The sequence below is a fragment of the Limanda limanda genome, chromosome 22, assembly GCF_963576545.1.
Source record: "Limanda limanda chromosome 22, fLimLim1.1, whole genome shotgun sequence".
NCBI classification, from domain to species: domain Eukaryota; kingdom Metazoa; phylum Chordata; class Actinopteri; order Pleuronectiformes; family Pleuronectidae; genus Limanda; species Limanda limanda.
Window position 1 is genome coordinate 5,923,207 of NC_083657.1, and position 23,335 is coordinate 5,946,541.

Consider the following 23,335-nt stretch of genomic DNA (forward strand, 5'->3'; position numbering starts at 1 on the left):
AAGTACACACATCACCAGCTCTCTCTCTCCCTCCTCTGTTTGCAGATGACTAAAATGCTGGACTTGTTGGAGGACTTCCTGGACTATGAGGGTTATAAGTACGAGAGGATTGACGGAAGCGTCACGGGAGCTCTGAGACAAGAGGCCATCGACCGCTTCAACGGTGAGACACTGGAGGTTGTGTAGCGAGTTCTCTTGGTGACTGGACACTTTAAAGATGCAGAGTCAGTCAGAATATGTTGATTGATAATGTTAGTGTAGGAGAAGGGGAGGGCTCTATGCCAGCTGGCTCACTCTGCTGTGATTGGTCATCTGCTTCCAGCGCATGTAGAAAATGTCGTCCTCCGCTCTCTCGTTTTGCCTCACGGCTAAATGGGCACGATGGAAATTTGAGCCATCACAATTCCCCCCAGGACCGGATCTCCCTCTACTGTAGACTTTAACTTGCCTTGCAGATGTTTTACATACAAAACTATACGACACACCTGAGGAAAGAGAGAACTGAAAAATCATCACCACAGTGATGATGATCTTTGATTTGTCAGCTATTTTAGTTGCTTCATTAGTCAGAATCCAAATGAAAAATACAATTAAACACATTCGCAGACAGTTTTCCAGCTCGTGTATTTTATCTTCATAAATATATCGATATGATATAATTACATATAGCGTGACTGGAGATGTCACACACCCCTAGTTCATGGTTGACTCTCCACTACTGCTGTAACAGGAGGTGGGTGTTTAAAGCAGATTGAGACTCGGGTAAAGCGTCGAGAACAGACAATTATCTGTAATCTTTAAGAATTAGTGTCAAAATGACACAGTGTCTTCCTGCTGGGACACCAGTTCCTGCAGTTGCTGATGTATTCATATTACAGAGTGTGGTGAACACCAGGGGGCATGCTAACTTTGTTTGCATGTGAAGCGTTGCCATTTCACTAAGTAGCTGCTGTCAATGAGAGCTATTGAATTATACACTCTGAATTATAGCCTGCAGGTGAGTGATGCATTCCTGAAGCTGGAACGATTGCGTTTACCACCTCAGGTGAACTCTTGTGTAATATTAACCTGGAATGAGACTTTAGAGCCTCATGGGAAAACTATGCAAAACACATTAATAGAGTTTTGCCTATTATCACCAGATGAGGTTTGTGGTTTGATTCCTGGCTCCTCCAGGCCTCAAGCTGAAAGAAGTGTCCTGGAGCAAGACATTAAATCCCCTTACGTACTGCACAGTCAGTGTGTGAATGATGTGTTATTGCTTGTATGGGAATATGGGCTGTTCTATAAAGTGCACTGAGTTATAGATTTTCATCAGTTAAACACAAACAAAAAACTATCAAACAATGAATTTTGAAGTTGAAAGATTTACAAAACAGGCTTGATATACAAATCTGGGACTTTCCAGTATTCCCTGTATCTACATTTGTCATTTACGTGTTAGTATCAATACGATTCTGTCATTAAATAGAAAATATTCATATTATTATCTGTGTGATCCTCTAACACAAACCCTCTGTGTCTTTTCCCCCAGCTCCTGGTGCTTGTCAGTTTTGTTTCCTGCTCTCAACCAGAGCCGGAGGTCTGGGGATCAACTTGGCCACAGCTGACACAGTCGTCATCTTCGACTCGGACTGGAATCCTCACAACGACATACAGGTGCCACACACGGATGTAGAGGGTTGAAATTCCTTGTGTCCAAAATTAAGAATGATTGTGTTCAACCTGTGGCTTCGTCCCTCTCTACACAGGCGTTCAGCCGAGCCCACCGAATCGGGCAGGCCAACAAGGTCATGATCTATCGCTTTGTGACCCGAGCCAGCGTGGAGGAGCGGATCACCCAGGTGGCCAAGAGGAAAATGATGCTGACCCACCTGGTGGTCCGGCCGGGCCTCGGGTCCAAGGCAGGCTCCATGAGCAAACAGGAACTGGACGACATCCTCAAGTTTGGAACAGAGGAGCTCTTCAAGGATCAGAGAGAAGGTGACATCGGATACCGTTACATGTGAAAATTAGAAGTGGACGAGCTCTTGTCAAATTAAATTAGGATTTCCAGTCAAATCTAATGATGTTGGGTTGCGGGTCAATGTTGGAACAGGTTTGATTTTAATAGAGGGAAATTGCCAGGCGTCTTCTCCTGAGTGAAATTACTCTTGACAAGAGTTGACCAGAGGTGAACGTTTGTCTCGTGCAGATTTTGATTGGTTGACAAGAGCATTTTCATTTGTGACATTAGTCTGGAAACAGCTGACCAATCGTTTTCCACTTTTTTAACTTCAGGTATGAAAAACACCACAGGGGATAAAGTGGAGGACGAGGGAAACGTCATCCACTACGACAGCACGGCCATCGAGAGGCTGCTGGACCGAAGCCAGAACGAAACCGACGACACGGACGTCCAGAACATGAACGAGTACCTCAGCTCCTTTAAAGTGGCCCAGTACATGGTGCGAGAGGAGGATAAGGTGAGAGTGAATTAAAATAAAGAGTTAATAACAAGTTTTTTACACTAATAACTGATGCAGGGTGGGAGGATAAACAGGAAAGCTGTGACTGGAGGAAGGAGTGGGAGGACTGGTGCAGGAAAGGAGTGTTGTGTATTTTGACCAAATTGTGTTGTAGACCAGCCGACAGGTCGGGGGGGGGTGCAGAGGCAGTGGGAGTTTACTGCAGAGAGCAATTGTTCTCTAAGCCCTGCAGTTACTCACAGTGGAAGATGAAGTAGACAGAGCGTCTCCCTGATTGTTTCCGGGTTCACACGCATGTTCATAAATCATTTGAGTTTTAAATTCTGGCACAAATCCTCTGTTTACTCTCCCAGTGCACAAATTAGCCTCGATGTATGGAAGTTAAACCACTACAGAGACGGAGAGAAGAGAGCAACACAAGGGAGAAACCACTAACTTTATTTGTTTTGTGTTTTATTGTGTTTACCTACTAATACAAGAAATACAGATGGATGACTCAGCAACACCCAGGTCGTGCGCTTACAAACATTGTGTGCACGGCTCATTAACTTAGCTGAAACAATTAGTGGATAATTCATGGCTGTGTCCAGCTTGTCTCTGCTTGTCTCTGTCTTCTGTGACACTGCACTTAATGTTTCAGGCAGCAAATGATTTATTGGCCAATCAAGGAAATAATAAGCAGATTATCCAAGAATGAAAATAATCATTAGTTGCATTTAAAAAAAAAAAAGTATCATGCGAGAGGAAGTGAGGATTCAGCTCAGCAGCAGATGTTCTGAGGCCCAGTTACAGCCCACGCTTTGGAAACCTCTCGTGGGCGAGACTTTCACAGTCACATTTTAGGTGTAAATTATGTTTATTCTCATTTCATAGAACATGTTCATCATCTTTTACTGAGAAAATACATGAAGGGTCGTGTGTAAACCTGTTCTTGCTTCCTTCTGTAGGATATAATAAATATTAGATAGATAGATAGATAGATAGATAGATAGATAGATAGATAGATAGATAGATAGATAGATAGATAGATAGATAGATAGATAGATAGATAGATAGATAGATAGATAGATAGATAGATAGATAGATAGATAGATAGATAGATAGATAGATAGATAGATAGATAGATAGATAGATAGATAGATAGATAGATAGATAGATAGATAGATAGATAGATAGATAGATAGATAGATAGATAGATAGATAGATAGATAGATAGATAGATTACTTTATTCATCCCCGAAGGGAAATTAAGTCGTCATAGCAGCCGGTATATTTGAATACAATACAATACAATAAAATAAAAAATATTGAGGTAGAAAGAATAAAAACAGAAACACAAGATAAATAGGTAGATAAGGTGCAGTGGCAAGATGATGGTAATAGTACTGATGATATGATGGTAATGTTATTGTTAGACAGTATTTAAAAATAGTACAGTATATATAGTATATAATATAACATCATATATATTTATATATGATAGTAATTATACCAATATAATAGCAGTATATGGTAATAATGGCAGCAACAGTATATATAATAATAATAGTAAATATAATAATAATAATAACATGTACACATGTATAAATATGTGTATATAGACTTATATATACAAAGAATATACAGAGAGTATGATATAATATATAGTAGAGATATAAATATAAGTATTTGACTATACAATAGATAATATAATATACTATGAGTGTAAGAATATGTAGACAGAGTGTGCAAAAGAGAATATTATTGTATAAAATGATATATAATATCAATATGGTTTATATTAACACATATCACATACGATGTGAAGTAAGTGTATATGAAGCGGAGTGTTGTACATGTACACAGTGCAAGGAGACAGGTATATTTAGTGCAGTTCTGTGATGGTGGCTCTGACAGAGGTAGAGGAGTTGTACAGTCTTATTGCGGTTGGGAGGAACGATTTCCTGTATAGGTTTAATTAGAATAGCTTTTTGCGGTGCACAATCCACAATCTGTGAAAGTAACCCTAACCCTCAGAGCCACATCACTTTTCCTTTCTTTACACATTTGTAAAGAGCTTCATAAAGCCTCGTCTAACCTGCGTGTACTTAATCTGATGTTCCAGGTGGAGGAGATCGAGCGGGAGATCATCAAGCAGGAGGAGAACGTAGACCCTGATTATTGGGAGAAGCTGCTGCGGCACCACTACGAGCAGCAGCAGGAGGACCTCGCCAGCAAACTGGGTAAAGGCAAGAGGAACCGCAAGCCCGTCAACTACAACGACGCAGCCCAGGAGGACCAAGGTAGGGTCTCGGTTTGGACCTGGACGTGTTGAAAATGTCTCATAAACTCATCCGACTTGTTTTACGACGGTCAAACCTCAGAATCACGGCCGTGTTGGCAGCAGAAGAGGAGTTTAAGTTTCCTTTTGGGAAACTCATGATTCAAAAAATGAAATCCTCTTTCCCTGAACCTGAGAATTATTGCCGCAGAAGGACAGAAGTAAAACATTTTCTTTTTTTAAATTTACGATGAAGATTGATCATTGTAATCATATGATCCTAGGATTTTACTCTATTCTGTTTTGAGTTATTGTACAGTGGACGTGAATGGGCCTGGCCTATTGACAGACCACCATGTGCTGTTTCAGAGTGGCATGCTGACATTTCAGATAACCAGTCCGAGTATTCAGTGGGCTCCGAGGAGGAGGACGAGGACTTTGACGATCGACCAGAGGGTGAGGAGGGATTTTCAAATTAAAAAAAAAAAAAAAAAAGCAGGGGGAGAGAGGGAGACGTCTAGCAGAGCTGCTCGTGAACAGCGAGAGATTCCTGTTGTAACACACACTGTATTGGGCCTGTGTTAAATTACTGTTTGAAATTGATTTAGTTGTTACAGTTGCTTGGCAGAGTCCAACAAATCGCTTTGCCAAAAATGCAAAAACCGCCATCCACCTCCTCCTTCAGACAGTTGAGAGGAAAGTGCTCCGGGCGTTTCAGGAGTTTTTGATTTGAAGTCGATGTCGATCTATTGATTTTAAAGAGAAGTCTGCAAAATGTGCAAATTTAAAACATACAAAAAAAAAATTACTGTTGCTGTTATAACATTTTTCTTTGCCCGCTTTGATGTGCAGGTCGAAGGCAGTCGCGACGCCAAATGAGGAATGAGAAAGATAAACCTCTGCCTCCTCTCCTGGCCAGAGTTGGAGGCAACCTTGAGGTCTGTACATCTCCCTGAAACCAGGCCTGCTTTCATTTCCATCATTTTTCTTTTAATTGAGATATTACTGGAATCTGTCGGTCTTTATTTAAAGTCAACTTGCACTCGTAGTTATTTTTCTAGCAATCTAGCAATATTAAATCGGACGTGGCAGCAAAGCCTTTTCACGTCCAGCAAGGCTGAACCTCTTGAACTCATCTATCTATCATCCTGATAGTGGTGGACGTGATTTATAATGAGCAACAAGTGTTCAAATAGGATTCAAAGTTTATTTTCGCTGTTATTAGGCAGTCAGACCTGTTTGGAGTAGAAATACTGAACATGGATGTCAGTTAAGTTGTCGTTTCTTAGCCTGGTATTATTTCAACTGTGTCCATTGACAGGTGCTGGGCTTTAACACACGCCAGCGGAAGGCCTTCCTGAACGCAGTGATGCGCTGGGGGATGCCGTCTCAGGACGCCTTTTCCTCCCAGTGGCTGGTGAGAGACCTCAGGGGCAAATCTGAAAAAGAATTCAAGTAAGAAATTCATGATTTCAACTGTTCAAACATGAGCTTCCTCCACTGGTGTCCATCGTTTAACCAAATGTTTCTTTCCCAGAGCGTACGTGTCTCTCTTCATGCGTCACCTGTGCGAGCCGGTGGCTGACGGCGCGGAGACGTTCGCAGACGGCGTCCCGAGGGAGGGCCTGTGTCGCCAGCCGGTCCTCACGCGGATCGGCGTCATGTCCCTCGTCAAGAAGAAGGTCAGGCTGCAGCTGTTGGCCCTCAAGTGTCAAGATTAAACTGTATAGAACACATTTATAATATACAATATCCCATATACGAATGCTGCCATGTAGCACGTTTGTAGCCAGAGTGGAGTCGATGATATTTCACCACATTTTTATAGAATCAGATAATTAATTAAATCCAAACGTAATGGAAAAATGTATCTAACCTGCACTTTCACCTTTTGGCTAGTATCCCATCCATGACCTTTACTAAAGCCGCCCACCAGAGGGCGATAAAGATGATGCGGCATCACTTTTGGGGGGGCTTTCATGTCGTCCCTCTTTATATTCTGTTCGTGTGGCATCCAAATAAATGTGCTGAACGTAACAAGTCCGGAGCCTTGATGCTCTCATCCTTTCCATTTCAGCGGTTGCCGTGGAAACAGCAAGTGCGGTTTAATACAACAGCAAACGCTTTGTCTGAAACAGCTGCTCAGCCTGTTGTCTTTTAACTCGTCATGTTACGGATGATTTCATCACTTCTTTTCGTGGCTCTCGTATCATTATGTGTTTCCTCATTGTCGGACGATCCCGTCGACTCAGTGACAAATGTTACAAATCCGTCTCTTCTCCGCTACGACTGCTTCACAATAAAAGCTGCGTGGCGTTATCTGACTAATGTGAAGCAGCAGCAGGAGGAAATGTTCGGTTTGCATTAGCGGTAACTTAATACAAGTGTGATACTGCTGCAGGAGAGTAAACAGCTGTTAGTTATATCAAAATATAAGATTGGACTATAACTTGGTGTGATCCCACATTAACAGTGTGAGACGGACTGTAAGTCATTTTCAGGTCTGAGCAAGTGATATCTCTAAAGATGTCCTGATTGTTTGACTACTTCCAGTTTCCCAGTTTATTTTAGTTTATCCAAACATCTTTAATCTGGTTTTAAGTCCAAATTGTTAATACTTGTCGACATCTTGATCCGCTATCTAAGCCACAGGGATTACATGATTTACTTCCAGACAAACGGGCCATGTGGGTGGTGAGGTTAAATCAGGTGATACTCGGTGAAGTGAGTCTGTGCCAAGTTTTTTTAAATATTTTTATCTGTGTTTTGTGTTCAGATCCAGGAGTTTGAGCACATCAACGGACGGTGGAGTCTCCCAGAGCTCAAGCCTGAGGTCAACGTGGACAAGTCCTCCTCCAGGGCCTCCTCTCCCGCAGTGAAGACCACCACGCCCACGCCAGACGCCAGCTACAGCAACACACCGTGCACCTCCACGCCAGGTAACCAAAAATGCACACGCCAGATCCAGCAGGGGGCGCTCCATGTAAAGGGCAGCAGTTGAACATAACCCGGCATATTGTGTGTATTTGTATGAATATGTGCAGCGACCCCTGCTCCTGCAGACAAGCTGGAAAAGAACGGAAAGGAGGGAGAGAAGGAGGAGGACAAAGAGGAGGGTGAGACCCTGCCGGAGAAAGAGAAAGGGAAGGAGAAGGATGAGGGGAAAGAGGTGGAGGGCAACAAGACTGGAGACCCTGAAGAGGTGGGACACGTTTTTCAAAACATCTTTATTGCCCACTTACCCCATTTTCCTAATCATCCAATTGTTATTAATGCATTTGTTAAAATTGCTTTGGTCTATTTTATTGAATTTATCTAACCAATAACTTCAAATGATATATATTTTACTTTACTGTCAAACATTTTGTGAGGTACTGTATTGTACAGCTACATTTGAAACCAAATCATGGATAAAAATTGATGTAGCTCGGGATGATCCTAAGGAAATTAAATTAATAACACAAAGAGAAAAACATGCACAACTCTGGCTTGGTGTAGTGTGATATATTAAAAATGCAGTCACTTAAAAGCTGATTTAAAGCCATTATAACAGAAAAATACAGTAAATACCAACTTGTCGATCCCTTATTCTGTCCCCGTCCTTAGCTGTCCTCGACAAAAGAGACACCAGAGAGTGCGTCTCCTTGTCAAAAAGCCGAAAATATAGAGGAGCACAACCTGGAAGAGGCGGAGAAGAAAGAAACGACAGACATTCCAGCTGCCACGACAGAGGAGAAGAAAGCGCAGGAGGAGAGCAAAGAGGAGACGAAGCAAGACACGGAGTTAAAAGAAGAGAAATCAGGTAAAAGCTAAAACACAAGAGAATATTAATAAACTGATAACTTGGTTGGATGAAATCTGATGTCCGGTTGTGGTTGGTTTTCCGCAGAAGGAGAGAAGACGGCGGAGGAAAAGGAAAAAGACAACGATAAGCGCGAAGAGACGCCCACGACAACGGAAGCGCCAGACACCAAGGAGAAGTCGGAGGTGGCCGACGTGAAGAAAGGTGCGTCTCCGTCTGTGAACACGTACGATGAGTCTACGCTCAATGACACCTTCACTGTCTTTCTCAATAACAGAGGAGGTCAAAGGTGAAAAAGATGCCGGAAAAGAAGTCAAAGCGGCGAAGGAGGAACCGCCCAGAGGTAACGGGAGACCTCCTGCTGAGCGACCTCGCTTCATGTTCAACATCGCCGACGGCGGATTTACTGGTGAGTACGGATCTGTGAAGAATTAACTGTCCTTCAGGAAGGTTTTGTTCTGATTTCCCTCGAAGTTCTAGATTAAAAGATGCATAGAAAAGATGAATTATTATATGATAGCTACATATGTGGACTTCCTGAAACAGATACTGATACCTTGACTTTGCTTATTGGCCGATACTGAGTACCGATCTGACACCAGTGCAATTTTAATATAATGACTTATATAACAGCTGTCAGCTACTAACCTTGTATGGAAGTGATGATTGCTGTGTGGCCTCGCTCAGGTTAAACCCTTAAAACAAATAAATCCAGAAGATGAATATCATAGAACTTTTATTATCTAGTCTCTTGACAGTCACAACTGAAAAAGAATACAAATAAATAAATGTGGGAATACACAAACACTACTTCCTTTTTATAGCTCGAAACTAAAGTATTATACGGTGCATGTCGTGGCTTTACTTGTGAGACTTTCCAGCGTAAAATATTACTTTTTAATATACTTTAAAGACATGGTATCGGTACACAGATTTGCGTACTCCAGTCAGGGAACTGGAATTATAGGAGAGACACCTCCTATTTAAAGATGCAGAAGGTTAGAGTCCGAATCCCTGAAGGATGACGAGGAGGTGAAAAGGTGAAAATAACTAATAAGGTTGAGCAAACAGGTCACTAAGCAATCCAAACAACAGGGAAAAATTGCTTTTCAGAGCGCCTCTGCAAAAGCAACAGTGAGCTAAAGAATTATCTCCGCCTTGATCACAAACGCAGAAAAGCTCCACGTGCTTTGGAAACACCTGCATCCAGCTTTCTGCTCGCTCAGCACTTTTGAGTTCCAGGCTCACTTTTAACGCTGGCTTCCCCCCCCGCAGAGCTGCACACTCTCTGGCAGAACGAGGAGCGGGCCGCCATCTCCTCGGGGAAGATGAACGAGATCTGGCACCGCCGACACGACTTCTGGCTGCTGGCGGGAATTGTGATGTATCCTTGACAGCAGTTGCCCGGGCGATGACCCCGTGTGTGTTTGTTTTTCTGTCCGCCGGCAGGAGCCCGGTGCAATAAGTCAACAAGCAGGCGAGAGCTCAGTAAACAGCAAACTGTGTCTGATGGAAGTCGGTGTAGTTACAGGCTTCTCCACTGTTGCAGGTCATTTAGTTCATGTTGTTCTCTCTGTTTATGCTAATTAAGTCCATGCAGCATTCACATAAATCTCTGCAAGTTAATGCTCAGATGCTGTTAGAGTGAAACTGAAGCAGAGAAATGGTTTTCAGAAACGGCCTGAATCTCTTCTTTAAGTTAATTTTAGTTTCTTTAGCTTCACCCTGTTAAACGTATTGACTTGGGTATTTAAGACGACCCCACTCTGTCCTTTAGTTGCTCTTTCACGACCTTTAACCTTCGTGCAGTCACGGCTACGCCCGGTGGCAGGACATCCAGAACGATCCCCAGTTCGCCATCGTCAACGAGCCGTTCAAGACGCAGGCCAACAAAGGCAACTTCCTGGAGATGAAGAACAAGTTCCTGGCTCGACGCTTCAAGGTAAAGACGGAACACAGCCACAGCCTCAGTCTTTATTCCATTTTTTTACAAGATGGTAGGTTTTTCTACACTTTGCTTTGAGAAATAAAAATGTTACGCTACAAACCCTTTTTATTGCCCCGGCACATTACGTGGGGCGATAGTCATCATCAGTATTTCCCTCCGTCTGTTCGTCCATCTGTCTCTCATTCTGTTTTCAGAACAGAATTTTTCTGTATCTCTGTGTTAATGTTTTTGACTCGTACGTAAGTTATGTGCGTTTCATTGGGACGTGTCCTCTCCCGATCATTTAAGAGTGCAAACCTCGGCCAATGCTCATCACCCCCCTTACGAAACCACTTTTAAATTCACTAGATCCAGATTTTAATTGTTGGATCTGCATCAATCGGCACACGCTCGTAATTATCAGGCATTTTTCATCAAGGTCCTCAAATTATGCTCTTGGAAATCAACAAAAAATGTTCTGTTGTGCGTCCTGGATTCGCTGATACGGATTCGCAAGCAATTTGTGTGGTTCTCTCTTGACGCAGTTAAAATCCTTCCACCGAGTTTCAAGGAAATCAGTCCAGATGTTTTTGCGTCGTCCTTCTAGATAATCAACGCACAAACTCTCCATGGCGGATATATACAGATGCTGAGCTTTTTCTTTACCCTAGAATGACCCCTTTATATTCAAATACTTTATATTTACATCATGGCAGCCATGTTTTTTACAGTAGCCCCGACTGGACAAACTCAACAAGTTTTTACGACAACTGAATCTACCACAGGTTCTCTGTCATGTTTGAAAGGGCGAAAGAGGGGTGATCAGCTGCAATACGCAACTTCGCCACTAGATGCCACTAAATTCTACACACCGAACCTTTAAAGCAGCCAAACTATTTCAATCCCATTTCTCAGCTTCGTCAATCACCTGACTGGTGGTCGGATGACAGATGCCCCTCGTCCCACATACCGGCCTGATGGTCATGCTGACCGCTGCATTTCTCAAAGATCTCTCATCCTGTTTTTGAGCAGCTCACATGTTTCAGATCCTGCCCTCAACATCCTCATTTACTGTATCTCTCTGTCTGTCTCGCTCTCTTTTCTTCTTCTTATCGCTCTAAAAATCCAACAACAAGGTTACTCAAGGACGAACAAAATTAAACGATTTCCCACCAGTTTCCCGTCGGATGAGTTTTCGTTGTAATTGGTTGTGTAACACGATAACCCCCCCCCCCCCCCCCCCCCCCCCGTTTGGGAAATGTTAACACTTTTTCCTGTAAACATACATTCAACTTAAAAATAGATTTCCCATTAAAAGGCTGTCTTGCCATTGCTTTGCTAACCACACCCTTGATATTTTTCAGAGAAACAACAGATGCAGATGAATCACTCGCAGCTAAAGACTTTCAGAGGGAAATCTATTTACCACTATTTTGTTCCTGGGAAAAAAGGAAATACCCATAAATCGTATTTCCAAAGATATTTTTAATTTGTCAATTCCGTCTGTTAGGCACATTGAAAAAATCAGTTCCCTTTCTGATATATCGTAGATACTTATTACTGTATTATGTTGTCTCTTTGTTAGACGACATTTAGCTTATGTTAGGTTTTGATTATAAGTTAATATTCTTTTTCTTTTTGTAGTTTGTGCCGATTCTTCAGATCTTCCCATGGTGAATTGCATCCAACACTTGTCGGTGCAATCAGTGGCTTCAGCTGCAAACTGTGAAAGAGTCTCTGTTATCTCTGAGGAGGGTTTGCACACACACACAGAAATGTTTGTTTGATGCAGTGGTTTAGTCAAAATGTGTTGAGCAGTCTGCAGACACATCTGCATAAGACATAAACCAGAATAAACATTTACCCCCCGCTGCACTTTAATTTCAGTCCTTCTCTCGCTTGTTCTCGTTCCATGTTGGCAAACGCTTTGTAATAGTCAATCAAAGCAACTCCCTGGTTTAATATATCAAACAGATATCTCTGTGTTGAAGTGCAAATTCTCTAAACACTCATTTTGGGTTTAAAGTTTGCAGAAATGCCAACGTTAGATATTGTAATTTAATACGTTTCTGCCCCGGTCCTGCAGCTGCTGGAGCAGGCGCTGGTGATCGAGGAGCAGCTGCGGCGGGCGGCCTACCTGAACATGACCCAGGACCCCAGCCATCCGGCCATGGCGCTCAACGCTCGCTTTGCGGAGGTGGAGTGCCTGGCGGAGTCGCACCAGCACCTCAGCAAGGAGTCGCTGGGGGGGAACAAGCCCGCCAACGCTGTCCTGCACAAAGGTCAGAGATCATACAGAGAGGTCGTTAATTAGAGATACAAAAATCTCTGTTTTCTAAATGTGTTTTCGTACCGTTATATGAAACCGTGTTGGAGGCAGACAGAGGAGAGAGAGGGAGAGATCTGCAGACTGATAACCACAAACATAACATGAACGAGAGATACACATCATCAACACATCACACACCGGCGCTGTTGTGCGATCGCTTCGTTTCCTGCACCGGCGACCGTAGCGCCCTGCCTGGAGCGGACTTCAATCAGGCCAAGCAGATAAGCTTACACGATGTTAAGTGATAGCTCCAAACATTTCCTCACCGCCCGCCTGGCAAGTCTGTCCATGTTTAAATTGGTCTGTCGAAAGGATAACATGCTCAGCGCCGCGACTGTTCTCGTCCTCGTCTCGTATTTCCGCACGTAGCTGAAGTGAATGAACGTTCATAAACATTTATCAGATCTCTGAGCCGCGATGTCAATCCGAAGACCAGTGTTTAATTTCATGCAGGGGTTTGATAGCAGAGCGGCAAGATGATAAAGGATGGTAAACAGAGATTTTTAGTAAATAGTTGAGACAGTGTTTGAAGCGTTGGGGCGTGACTGAATACCAATCTGCTTTTTTTTTTTACACCTTTTTATTGTTTTTTTCGTTCACATACAGCAATAAATCAAACATACAGTGTATGCAAAAATTCTTAGAGGTAGAAAATAGCGGTAGGATATCTTACACGATGTATGCTGATAACAACAATGTGCTTTAACTGAGCCAAAACGGCTTCTATGAACCACAATTAACCCTTGACCCTTCCCACCCACCAACAAGAAAAAAGTAAAAAAATTGCATAATTAAACCATTACAAACTTTACATTACATAAAAAATAAATAAACATAAAATAAAATAAAAAAAAACATAAATAAAATTTGAGAAGCATCAATAGTTAATATGACGCCAAAAGGAGGCAAGAGGTAGAAGCTGAAATATGCAAATGTGTTTTCCTCTAATAACTAATTTGGTGTTTGTGGTTGTCATTGCAGTGTTGAACCAGTTGGAGGAGCTGCTGAGCGACATGAAGGCCGACGTGACCCGGCTGCCGGCCACCTTGTCCAGGGTTCCCCCGATCGCCGCCCGCCTGCAGATGTCCGAGCGGACCATCCTCAGCCGGCTGGCGAGCAAGGGCACAGAGACGCACACGCCCCCGGTCAGCGACGCCACTCTCAACCGAGACACACACACGCATACACACAATTTAACAGCCGCACTCACACGTTAAAACCTGCTCGAGCCTTCCTGCGCTCAGTGGAAAAATAATAAATGGAGGGCGGCCAATAAAAATACAGAGCCCATTATCTTGTCACCCACCCACCTGCGCTTTTTCACTCTGCAGCAGCTTTGTCAGCACATTTTTCTGTCAGCTTGCATGGATCAAATCGGCCTTTTTCCCCCTATTGTTCTGTTTTTTGATTTTCTTTTGTGTGTGTGTGTGTGTACGTTGTTCCTGGAAATAAAAAGCTTCTTTTCTCCTTTTCACAGCCCATACCTCCAGGACCCTACGCCACCCCTCAGAACTACGGAGCCCCCTTCACCCCTGCACCCCCGAGCGCCCTCTACATGGGAGGGGCCAACTACAGTCAGATGCCACCAGGATCCTTCATATCAGGTCAGTGTCTGGAGCTGCACGGACACAGACGTCTTCTAGGGCGGTAAATAACGTCTCGGTCACAGATTGGAGACATTAGAAATCACAGACAGCATCCGGCGACTGGTGGGTCATAGGCCCCGCCTCCTCCATGTTAGTGGGTGGGACATGGGTCAAACTATGACGTCAAAGTACACATCAAATACATGGTTTCTGTCTTTCTAGTTAGTCCTTATCTCACTGATATTTGTTCAAATATATAGTTTATCTTACTAAGAAACTCTTTAAGGGTTCTGTTAAGAGACATTTGGGGAATATTAAACATCATGTACACAAGCAAATACTGAGTGTGAGAAAAGCGTTACACTCAGCAATAATAAGCCTCATAAATTATTATGGCAGTTATAATTAGAGCAGTCGGGCTAATTTACAGAAGAAGAATAGCTGTTTGTTTGATCTGGTTGACACTTGGCAGGCCGGCTATTTGTGCTGATTTATGCTGCTCTGCGGAGGTGTTGCTGCAGATCTCACCCAAGCTGCCTCCGGCGGAGGAACTGATTTATGGCTCGGCAAAGAGTTGAACCAGTTGATGGTTGCAGCACCACAGCACCAGTGGATTTAGTGCTTGACAAAGACGTGTTGTGCTTCCTTTGTGTTATCTGATGTGTTCCTTTTAGTCATGGGTAATAGAGGCTGATGATGAGATAAGATATGAACCGTAAAAACTTATGTCTCCCAAGAGCATAAAACAAATGTGTGCAAGGAGGATTAATCAGTCTATAAAAACTGTTGTATAAGTTGTAAATCACATCACTGATGCTTCCGAATGAACTCTTTCATAACAGGGCACTGACCTACAAGATATATATCAGCTACGACATTAAAACCAGTCACCGGTTTTAATGTTGTGGTGGATCTGTGTAGGTTTGTGAAATGACACTGCATCTCTCCAGCTCTGCGGCTGCTGTGACGCACATGCTAACGGTCAAGTGCGGTTTTATATGATGGGTGAGTTGGCCCGACACCCCTAAGTCACAAACACTCAGCCAACTTCAAGTTGAGGCATGAAAAAGTATAATTACTGGGGGAGGAAAGTGATGGATTTTATTGTGAAATATTTGTCTTACAACAAAAGATGCAGACAAGTAACAAATTAAAGGACGCTCTCATTTTTCCTGAACATCAAATATATATACTGTATTTCCACCAAAAACTTAGTAAATTACATATAATTGTGGTGTGGGAAATCCTGATTCAAGGCTAACTAACACAGTCTTTAACTTTCCTGTCATTTAACACTTCAATGCAATATTTACAGAATGAAAATAAGGTTCTACGGTTCCTTTATCAGGTTCTATTGGTGATTGAGGAGGTTCTCAGGATCATTTAAAGGAGACATGTTCAGGTTCAAGATTCTAATTTGTGTTTTTACATCATGTTCCTTATACTGTACATTGCTGCAGCTCTTCTTTTCAGCCTCTGTCTGAATTATTAGGCCCCTCTTCCTATAAAGCCAAGTCTGCTCTGATTGGCTGACTGGCCCATTGTGATGTCACAATGATGAGGAAGTATCAACCTGACGAATGACAAGGTGTTTCAGGAAGTTCTGTTTGTTCTGTGGAGGAGAGGAGCTTCCTTTACCACAGACTTTGTTGTTAGAAGTGAGTTGATTAGGAGGTTCTGCAGATGGCTATAGGAGGCTTAGTAGTCATTAAGGAGGTTCGAGGGGGTCTTGAGGAGGTTCTGGTGGTCATTAAGGAGCTTATCAAGGTACTTCACAAAGTCCTATGGGTCCCAGGAGATTTCTAAAGGGTCTTTCAGGGATTTAAAGGGTCCTCAAGGTTGGTAAACGCCTCCAATAGAGTTCAATACACTTGGAAGAACTTATCGAACCCGAACCCTTGAACTCCTGTCTGATAAAGAGCAGTGAAGATGTTCGAGAGGAGAAGAGATTAAGCCTTGGAAAGTTTACTTTACATTTGGCCAAGTCTTTGAGTTCACTCTAGGATAGAGGGCAGCGGTTGCATTTACTATCTCCTAATGGAAGCGTGTGGAGTTTTACTGAAAACTACTGGGTCGTCCTTCCGCTCTTATGCTTCCTTTACCATCCACGGGCTTTACTGGCATCATAAACTCTGTATGAGAAAACACAAGCAGCCCCGACTGACCAATTACAGATCCTGTGGTGTGTCTGTAGCTGCACCGCTTGCAGCCGGCTCCATCTGAGCTCCAGCGGCTCCACGACACCCTGACAGACGAGCACAAATTGGGCTCCAGAGGTCTGGCTTTATTACTTGGAAACTTTCACTGATGATGGGCAAAACCCGTCCAAAAATATTTCTCTGATTCAAAGATATCATCTGAGGAATTCCATCTTTATATGGTTATGTTGTTGCGGAAAAAAACATTTGGCGAAAGAAAATCGCAGGCTGTGGGAACTTTAGTGATCAAGCGCAGCGTCATTTAAACTATAACATTTCAATGTAATCTTTAAATATGCGGAGTAAAGAACTCTTTGATTGCTTCTAAAGCGGCAAGCATTTAAACACTTTGAACGGACACTTTATCTCCCCGAGCAGCTTAAGTTGTGAAACCTTCAAAATCCAGAAAGGAGTCAATATTGGAGAAAAACATCTGTAGCGGAGTTTCAGATGTGGCTGCCAGATAAACACCTGAAATAGACATTACCGAAATCAAACACAAACGTGCTGCTCTGCTATATTAAGGCATTTTCATCTCTCAACATGTCCGACCTCAAAACCTCAATGCTTAGCTCAGGAGTAATGACACATTGTGCAACAATAAAAGCCCAGTGTATCAGACCTGCCCGGGGAGTGTTTTCTTTCCTTTTCGAGCGTGTGTATTTTCTCTTGTGTTGTGTTTTGGCGCTCATTACTTATTGAGTTTAAAAGGTTTAGAATTATAACCATAAACCCCCCCAAGAGAAGCAAAAGAATTTCTCTCTCTTCTTGGCCTCTTGTCCGATTCCTTCGCCTGCAGTCTGTCAATGCGCTCAGGCAGTTTGTGAATTTATTTGCTCATAATTAGTTTGGTAACAACATATGCTCGCCAGACGCATTCTCTGCGCTCGGCATGTGCGTTCGTGTTCGGAGATGTTTAGATAGCTGAGATGTGGCGGAGATAACTGGCAAAACCTGATATGCCCCAATAGCTTTGCCCTTAAAAAACCACAACAGCCAGCTCCCTCAGCGCCGCGCCTGCCTCTCACTCAGAGGATCTTGATTTATGTAATTGTAGACCGAGACATCTGTCAAAGCCATTGCGTTTCAGAGAGCCAGAGCCTATCTCTGAAAATGTCATTATGCTCAGCCTGTCTGAGGCGGGCCGTGCCAAGAAAACATTTCGGACTTTGTACCAAGGTATTTCGAGAGGGACAGAAACCACACTTGGAGTTTAGTTGTGTAAATGTTGTGTTGCGACTTGTGAAGCGGGCGGAGGGCTAAGCCGAGCGCCGGCCCGGTCAGAAATAGTCACGCGCGAGTTGTGTCGCTCCGTGGGTTTTCTCTGCTCGGGGGGGGCCTGGTGGCGAGCGGCTGAGGCCGAGCGCCGGCGAGCTGCCTCTGAACATCCTGAACCTCTGGCAGGGCGCAGGCACGCAGCAAATGAGGCCGCGTTTGTGGTCTTGATTGGGGTTCCGCTGCTTCCTGACCTCTTTTAGATTCACCCAGAGTGGAGGGGGGAAGAAAGAGTGAGCAGGAGAAAATGGACGGAGTTAAAACAACACAGTCGTCTGATTTTGTGACCTCGTAGCTTCACTCCATTAATGACAAGTCTCCTGAGAAAAGCTCCCTCACTTAAGTACACAAAACATGTCCAAAAATATGCATGTCTGCCCTGCATGGCCTTTTTAACTAGGCACCCACTTCTTTAGCTGCACTCTGTGAACCCTGCTTCGAGTCACTATGATGCAGCAAATGCAATGTTCTGTGTTGTCTCCCACGTGGCTGTGTCTCTGCATTTGCTTAATATGTTGAATCACACTTTGGAAAACCCTGTTTCAGCCGTCAGCGCCTCCTTGAGGAAGCTGCTCATCTCAGAGGAGTCCACTCTAGACAAAACATCTTTTTATTGGTTTAGAAATTAGAGCGATGGAGTGGAGCCCTCGCGTCTGCAAGCACCTGCCCTGCCGACGTGTCCTTGAGCAGGACACACCGAAACTCCCGCCAGCTCCAGTAGCTCCCCATGACCTTTGACCCTCTCTGCAGAGGCGGGAGGCAGACAAACAGAGCGTTCCCTTACGGGGACCAGTAAAGTGTCACATTATCCTGCTCCCCTGCTCCGACTCTCCACTACAGTCTGCCGCTTGTCTGCCCCCACAGAAGCCGCCGCCGCTGCCGGGGCCACCGGGGGAGCCGCCGGGGGAGCCGCCGGAGGGCCGACCGCCGCCAGCGTTTGCCAGAAGACCAAAGAGCACGACGTGGTGCAGCGGCAGCGAGTGGTGGACCTCTGGAAGGACGGCAAGTCCGAAGGGGCCATCGGGCAGGAGCTGAGGATGCCCAAGTCCACGGTGCACAGCATCATCGTCAAGTACCGGCTCAGCAACACGGTGGAAAACCTGCCGCGCAACGGCCGACCAAAGAAACCCTGAGGTTCAACTGAGAGACTCCACATTGGGGGAGAAGGAAGGAAAGAAAGAAAGGACATTTGGATTTACGAATCCTGGAACGTAGCAGAAAAGAGACAGTGGAAGCAGGAGAAAGAGGAGATGAAAAACCTGAATGCACGAGGAGGACAAGGACAAGGCACCTTAACTCTGCTGGAATGTGAGGGATATAAAGGGAGAAGCAAAACGCTCGCTGGGTAGATTGAGTGAGCACGAGAGAAAGCGAAAAGGACAGGACATGAAAAGTGAAAAAGAAGTACTGGCACTATGGTCCACAGAATAAAACAAGCAATCAACCACAGAGGGAGACGGAGGAGAGAGAGAGAGAGGGGGAGAGAGAGAGAGAGAGAGGTCAAAAATACCAAGGGAGAGGTGAAGAGCTGGCCCTGAGATCAAGCACTAATGATGCGTGGGAGGAAAATGAGTCAGAGAGAAAGAAAGAAGGAGAGATGTCCTGTCTGGAACAAACAAATCCTCGAGCAAGTCGCTGCTGAACAAAAAAAAAGGCCCCCAAAAAATCTGACTTTAGGAGGAAATATGTCTGGAGTGAAGGAAGAATGGAAAAAAAAGAAAAGAGTCGGTATGTTAATGCAATCACAGGTTTTCAAGAATTCAAATATGACGGTGGAATTGAAGAAAAGTGCAACAAAGGAAAGAGGATTTTTTTATTTATTTTTTTCATATTATTCTGCCTCAGACAGATTTCTCAAACGACTTCTTTTTTTCTGTTTCTCCCTCCGCGCCGAAAGAAAGAAAAGAGATTTCCCCCTGGATCAATTCTTCATCCGCCGGCTGACTGAACAAGCCTGGCCCAGCTCGCTCTGACCCCGTCCTCCCTCATTCTTCCACAGTCCTCCACTCCTCCGTCTCTCTCTCAGTCTCTCTCTCTCTCACACACACACACACACAGACACACACACACAACACACGCTAGACCTCACACACAACCTGAAAACCTGCAAAGAAGTTAATACGTCTGCCGAGTTTGTGCAGATGAGATCCAGACTTGAAATAGAGAAAAAAAAAGGGACGAGCTGGACTTATCTTGCAAAAACAACAAAAAAGGACAGAACTGAAAGAAAAAAATAAAAATGTCTAAGTATAAAACTCTATTTCCCATGGACTCTGTTGCCCTCGCATTCCTCAGTTCAACCAAGCGTATCAGCAAGAAGCATGGAAGTTGAGAAACTGAGACGCTGCCTTCGACCAACAACCAGTAGCAAAGTTACTCGGACCCAGTCTGACGGGTCTGGTATTGACATATGTACTGTATTAGCAAAAAAAGTTTATTTACTATTGCACCTTTCTGTTTTCGGAGGGGGTCACCCAAAGGGGAATATCACTCAAGTGAAGTATTTACATTTCCTGTTTTAAAGCCTCATCACAGGGAAAAAGGGAAGGAGAAAAAAACAAACGACTGTATTTATGAGCTGCTCTTCCTTAAAGCCGAAGACTGTAATCTGTCACCGGGAGAGAAAGGGAGACTCACTTTGAAGCCCGAGGAGACGTTTCTGTTCTTCGAGCTTCTTTATTGTGACAGTGTGATGGATTCCACGCTGGAAAATGTCCCCTGATCCCAGGGAAAATAAAACACTCTGGACTCTGTCATGGTTTTTCCAGCTGAGTGTGTCTGTGTGTGTGTGTGGAAGTTGTGCGTGCGTGTGTGTGTGTGTGTGTGTGCAGTGGAGCTGTACATCAGGGTGACATCTCGGAGTAGGGAAGCAGGACAAACTCTTTGGAAAGAGGAGACACGAACAATCAGTTACACAGTCCAGACTTTTCCAGGACTTACTTACTGTATGAGTATTTTTAAGCTAGAATTGAGTGCTATTTCCCTTTCAGCTTGAAGAACATTGAGACCAGAGAAGTGTGGCACTGATGTGGCCTGCAATGAGAATACACTGTGTGTGTCTTTGTGTGTGTGTGTGTGTAAATTGAGGAATGCTGTGTGTGTCTGTGTGCGCAGGGTAGCACTTCCATTTTTATTAAAACCAGGGACCATTTAGAATTTTCCATATCAGTACCAATACGATACTTCGTTTTCTTTATATGAATTCCAAATACTGCATTTTGAGTCACATTACTTCGCCAAATATGAATGTTTTTATACAAAGTTTTTTATTTTTTATTTCCCTCAATTCTCAAATGCATCAGTGTTTAATTCTGTCTCAAAACAAAGTAGAGAAAAGCTATTTGAGGCAAGAATTTGACTTTGAACACTCAGTAGAGCTCATGCATCCGCTGGTAAATTCAATCAAGCTGCTCCAAACTACACACATTCACAGATATGAGTCGTGTTAATATGCTTGATTTATTATTTCATCAAGATCCTTTAATTATTCACTAGGGAATCTGTGAAAATGAAGGAAAATGTCCCTTCATGCAGTAAAATATTTGGATCCGGTCATTAAAGTTGTACCGAATCAGTATTTTAATGGTAACAATCAATAAAATGACTGTTCTCTCTCATGCTGACTTCCCCTTAAGAATTATGACTCAACAGTCCAGTTTACCTCAAAGCGTTTCAGCATTCTTTAGCTCCTTGTTTTGGTTCTAAGACCCCAAACTTTAGTTTCAGTCTCGCTCGTCTCTTCCACCTTGTTATAAGCTGCAGGCAGCTGTTTTCAGGAAGTAAGCGACCTGTCTAACAAAGTCAGGAACTAGCCGGAGCCATTAGCAGGTCAAGCTCCAGATATCACTACCTCCAGGGGTCGGTGGAGACCACAAACTGAGCTAAAAGGAGAGAAACTGACTGAACACACAAGTCAAAATACATGTTTGTGTTGTACTGTGATTGCTTGGTGTGTAAATGGGAAGTTGTTGTCCAACATATGAGCCAGTTCAGTTTTCTGAGCGAATAATATGTGAATGTACAACCTGCACTTGATCGAAAAACAAGTAAACAGGTTCAAATCAGTAGAAAACAGGATAGTTTTAGATACTTGTTCATTTTAATAGATTTCAGTCTGAAAACGTGTGATACCCAGTATTTAAAGACTACACAACACATGTTTGCATGAAAGATGTTGTAGTTCCTGAGAGGGTTGACGGCTTGGAGACACGAGGATTTCGCTGATGAAGCATTTTGGCTCCGGTACACTCGAGTAAAAGCTTTTCAGAAATGCTGCGTCTCCTGCCAAGATGGCAGCTCGCACTTCTATCAGATAGAATCAGGACCTACAGGAGAGAGACTCGCCTGTTGGCCAGGAATGATTTTCTATTGTTTTTCTGGACTTTATCTGCCAGTGAAAGAATAAAGACGGTTAGGGTTTTAAGGGATTCCTAGAGATGCTGTATGTCCATGTGCGGGTTGTGACTAAAAATAAATCATGCCAGTGAGAAGTATATGAAGGAGGATGAGGAGAACAGAGGGGCGGGTTCGCTCAGTGAGTTTTGGAGCCGAGTGAGTCTGTTATCTGGTCTAATACAGAACAAGTGCTCCTTTGAATTCCTTCTCTTAGAGTCTTCTTCACCTTATTTGCCTCTTCGGTTAGAGTCCGACTGATTCTGGGGGGATTTACTGGGGCAGATTCTAAAGCTGATATTCAAGTTGCGGTGAACTGGGTACACATGTGGCTGCTTCACAATAAAAAGCCATCCTCTGTTTCACCAATTTAGTGCTTTTAATGTGAAGGAGCAGTAAAAGCAAATGCAAGGTTACAATTATGGTTATAGACACAAGACTTTATGAAGATGAGCGACAAGACAGCTGCTCGAAAGTGAAGCCAAAGCATCTGGATTACCCTCTAGTGGCTGGCTGCGGTATTTGGTCGTAAACCCATCTCATCCATGTTAGCAGATGGGACAGGGACCAAATAAAGGTCCATAAACCACTAATGTAATTTAATAACGCGGCTCTGTCCCCTGATTGGCTCCTAATGCAAGATGAAAACACAAGATGGCGGTGTTTGTATATTTTGGCTTCATTTCTGGATAAGGAGAGGAAGTGGAGACGAGTTGTCCATCATTGAAACGAGTGGACAGCAGCGGAACTACACCACTATTAATACAAAATTATAGGAAATTCCAGTATATACACATCAAATATTTATTTGTGGAATTTCATTAAATTGAAATATACACACATTTGTTAAAATATGTGATAAACAAATTGGCTTTGATCTCTTTCATGAGGGTCCTTTAATTAATGACGTGTGCGTGACATGTGTACCTGTCAGCGCCCTCTGGTGGACAAACGATACAGTGGTGACACACGACTTCACACTAAATGTGCTTCAGCTTCCTGTTATTACACTGGGCCTCACTCGTCTGTCAGCTTTTTATTCCTCAGTTCCTTTTCTTTCCAGAGCCGTTAAACCCGTCTTTCACTCGTTTTATCGTC

The 23,335-nt window shown here is 43.5% G+C and overlaps 1 protein-coding gene across 6 annotated transcripts in view; it reads left to right on the forward strand.

Annotated features, from left to right (window-relative positions):
* Positions 1-23,335, forward strand: part of chd3 (chromodomain helicase DNA binding protein 3) — a 39,260-nt gene that overhangs the window by 12,320 nt on the left and 3,605 nt on the right. For 4 of the 6 annotated variants that reach the window (XM_061066170.1, XM_061066172.1, XM_061066171.1 and 1 more), the window contains exons 21-40: positions 46-163; positions 1,535-1,659; positions 1,752-1,983; positions 2,281-2,465; positions 4,573-4,750; positions 5,098-5,184; positions 5,581-5,666; positions 6,050-6,183; positions 6,266-6,410; positions 7,505-7,667; positions 7,773-7,930; positions 8,335-8,530; positions 8,618-8,734; positions 8,808-8,939; positions 9,806-9,914; positions 10,340-10,472; positions 12,544-12,739; positions 13,768-13,931; positions 14,264-14,390; positions 18,710-20,598. In XM_061066170.1, the coding sequence (XP_060922153.1) occupies positions 46-163; positions 1,535-1,659; positions 1,752-1,983; positions 2,281-2,465; positions 4,573-4,750; positions 5,098-5,184; positions 5,581-5,666; positions 6,050-6,183; positions 6,266-6,410; positions 7,505-7,667; positions 7,773-7,930; positions 8,335-8,530; positions 8,618-8,734; positions 8,808-8,939; positions 9,806-9,914; positions 10,340-10,472; positions 12,544-12,739; positions 13,768-13,931; positions 14,264-14,390; positions 18,710-18,978 (3,054 nt within the window). In that variant the 3' untranslated portion in view covers positions 18,979-20,598. Of the gene's footprint in view, positions 1-45; positions 164-1,534; positions 1,660-1,751; positions 1,984-2,280; positions 2,466-4,572; positions 4,751-5,097; positions 5,185-5,580; positions 5,667-6,049; positions 6,184-6,265; positions 6,411-7,504; positions 7,668-7,772; positions 7,931-8,334; positions 8,531-8,617; positions 8,735-8,807; positions 8,940-9,805; positions 9,915-10,339; positions 10,473-12,543; positions 12,740-13,767; positions 13,932-14,263; positions 14,391-18,709; positions 20,599-23,335 lie in introns of those variants that run through there. The other 2 variants (XM_061066176.1, XM_061066173.1) reach the window with 2 other exon arrangements.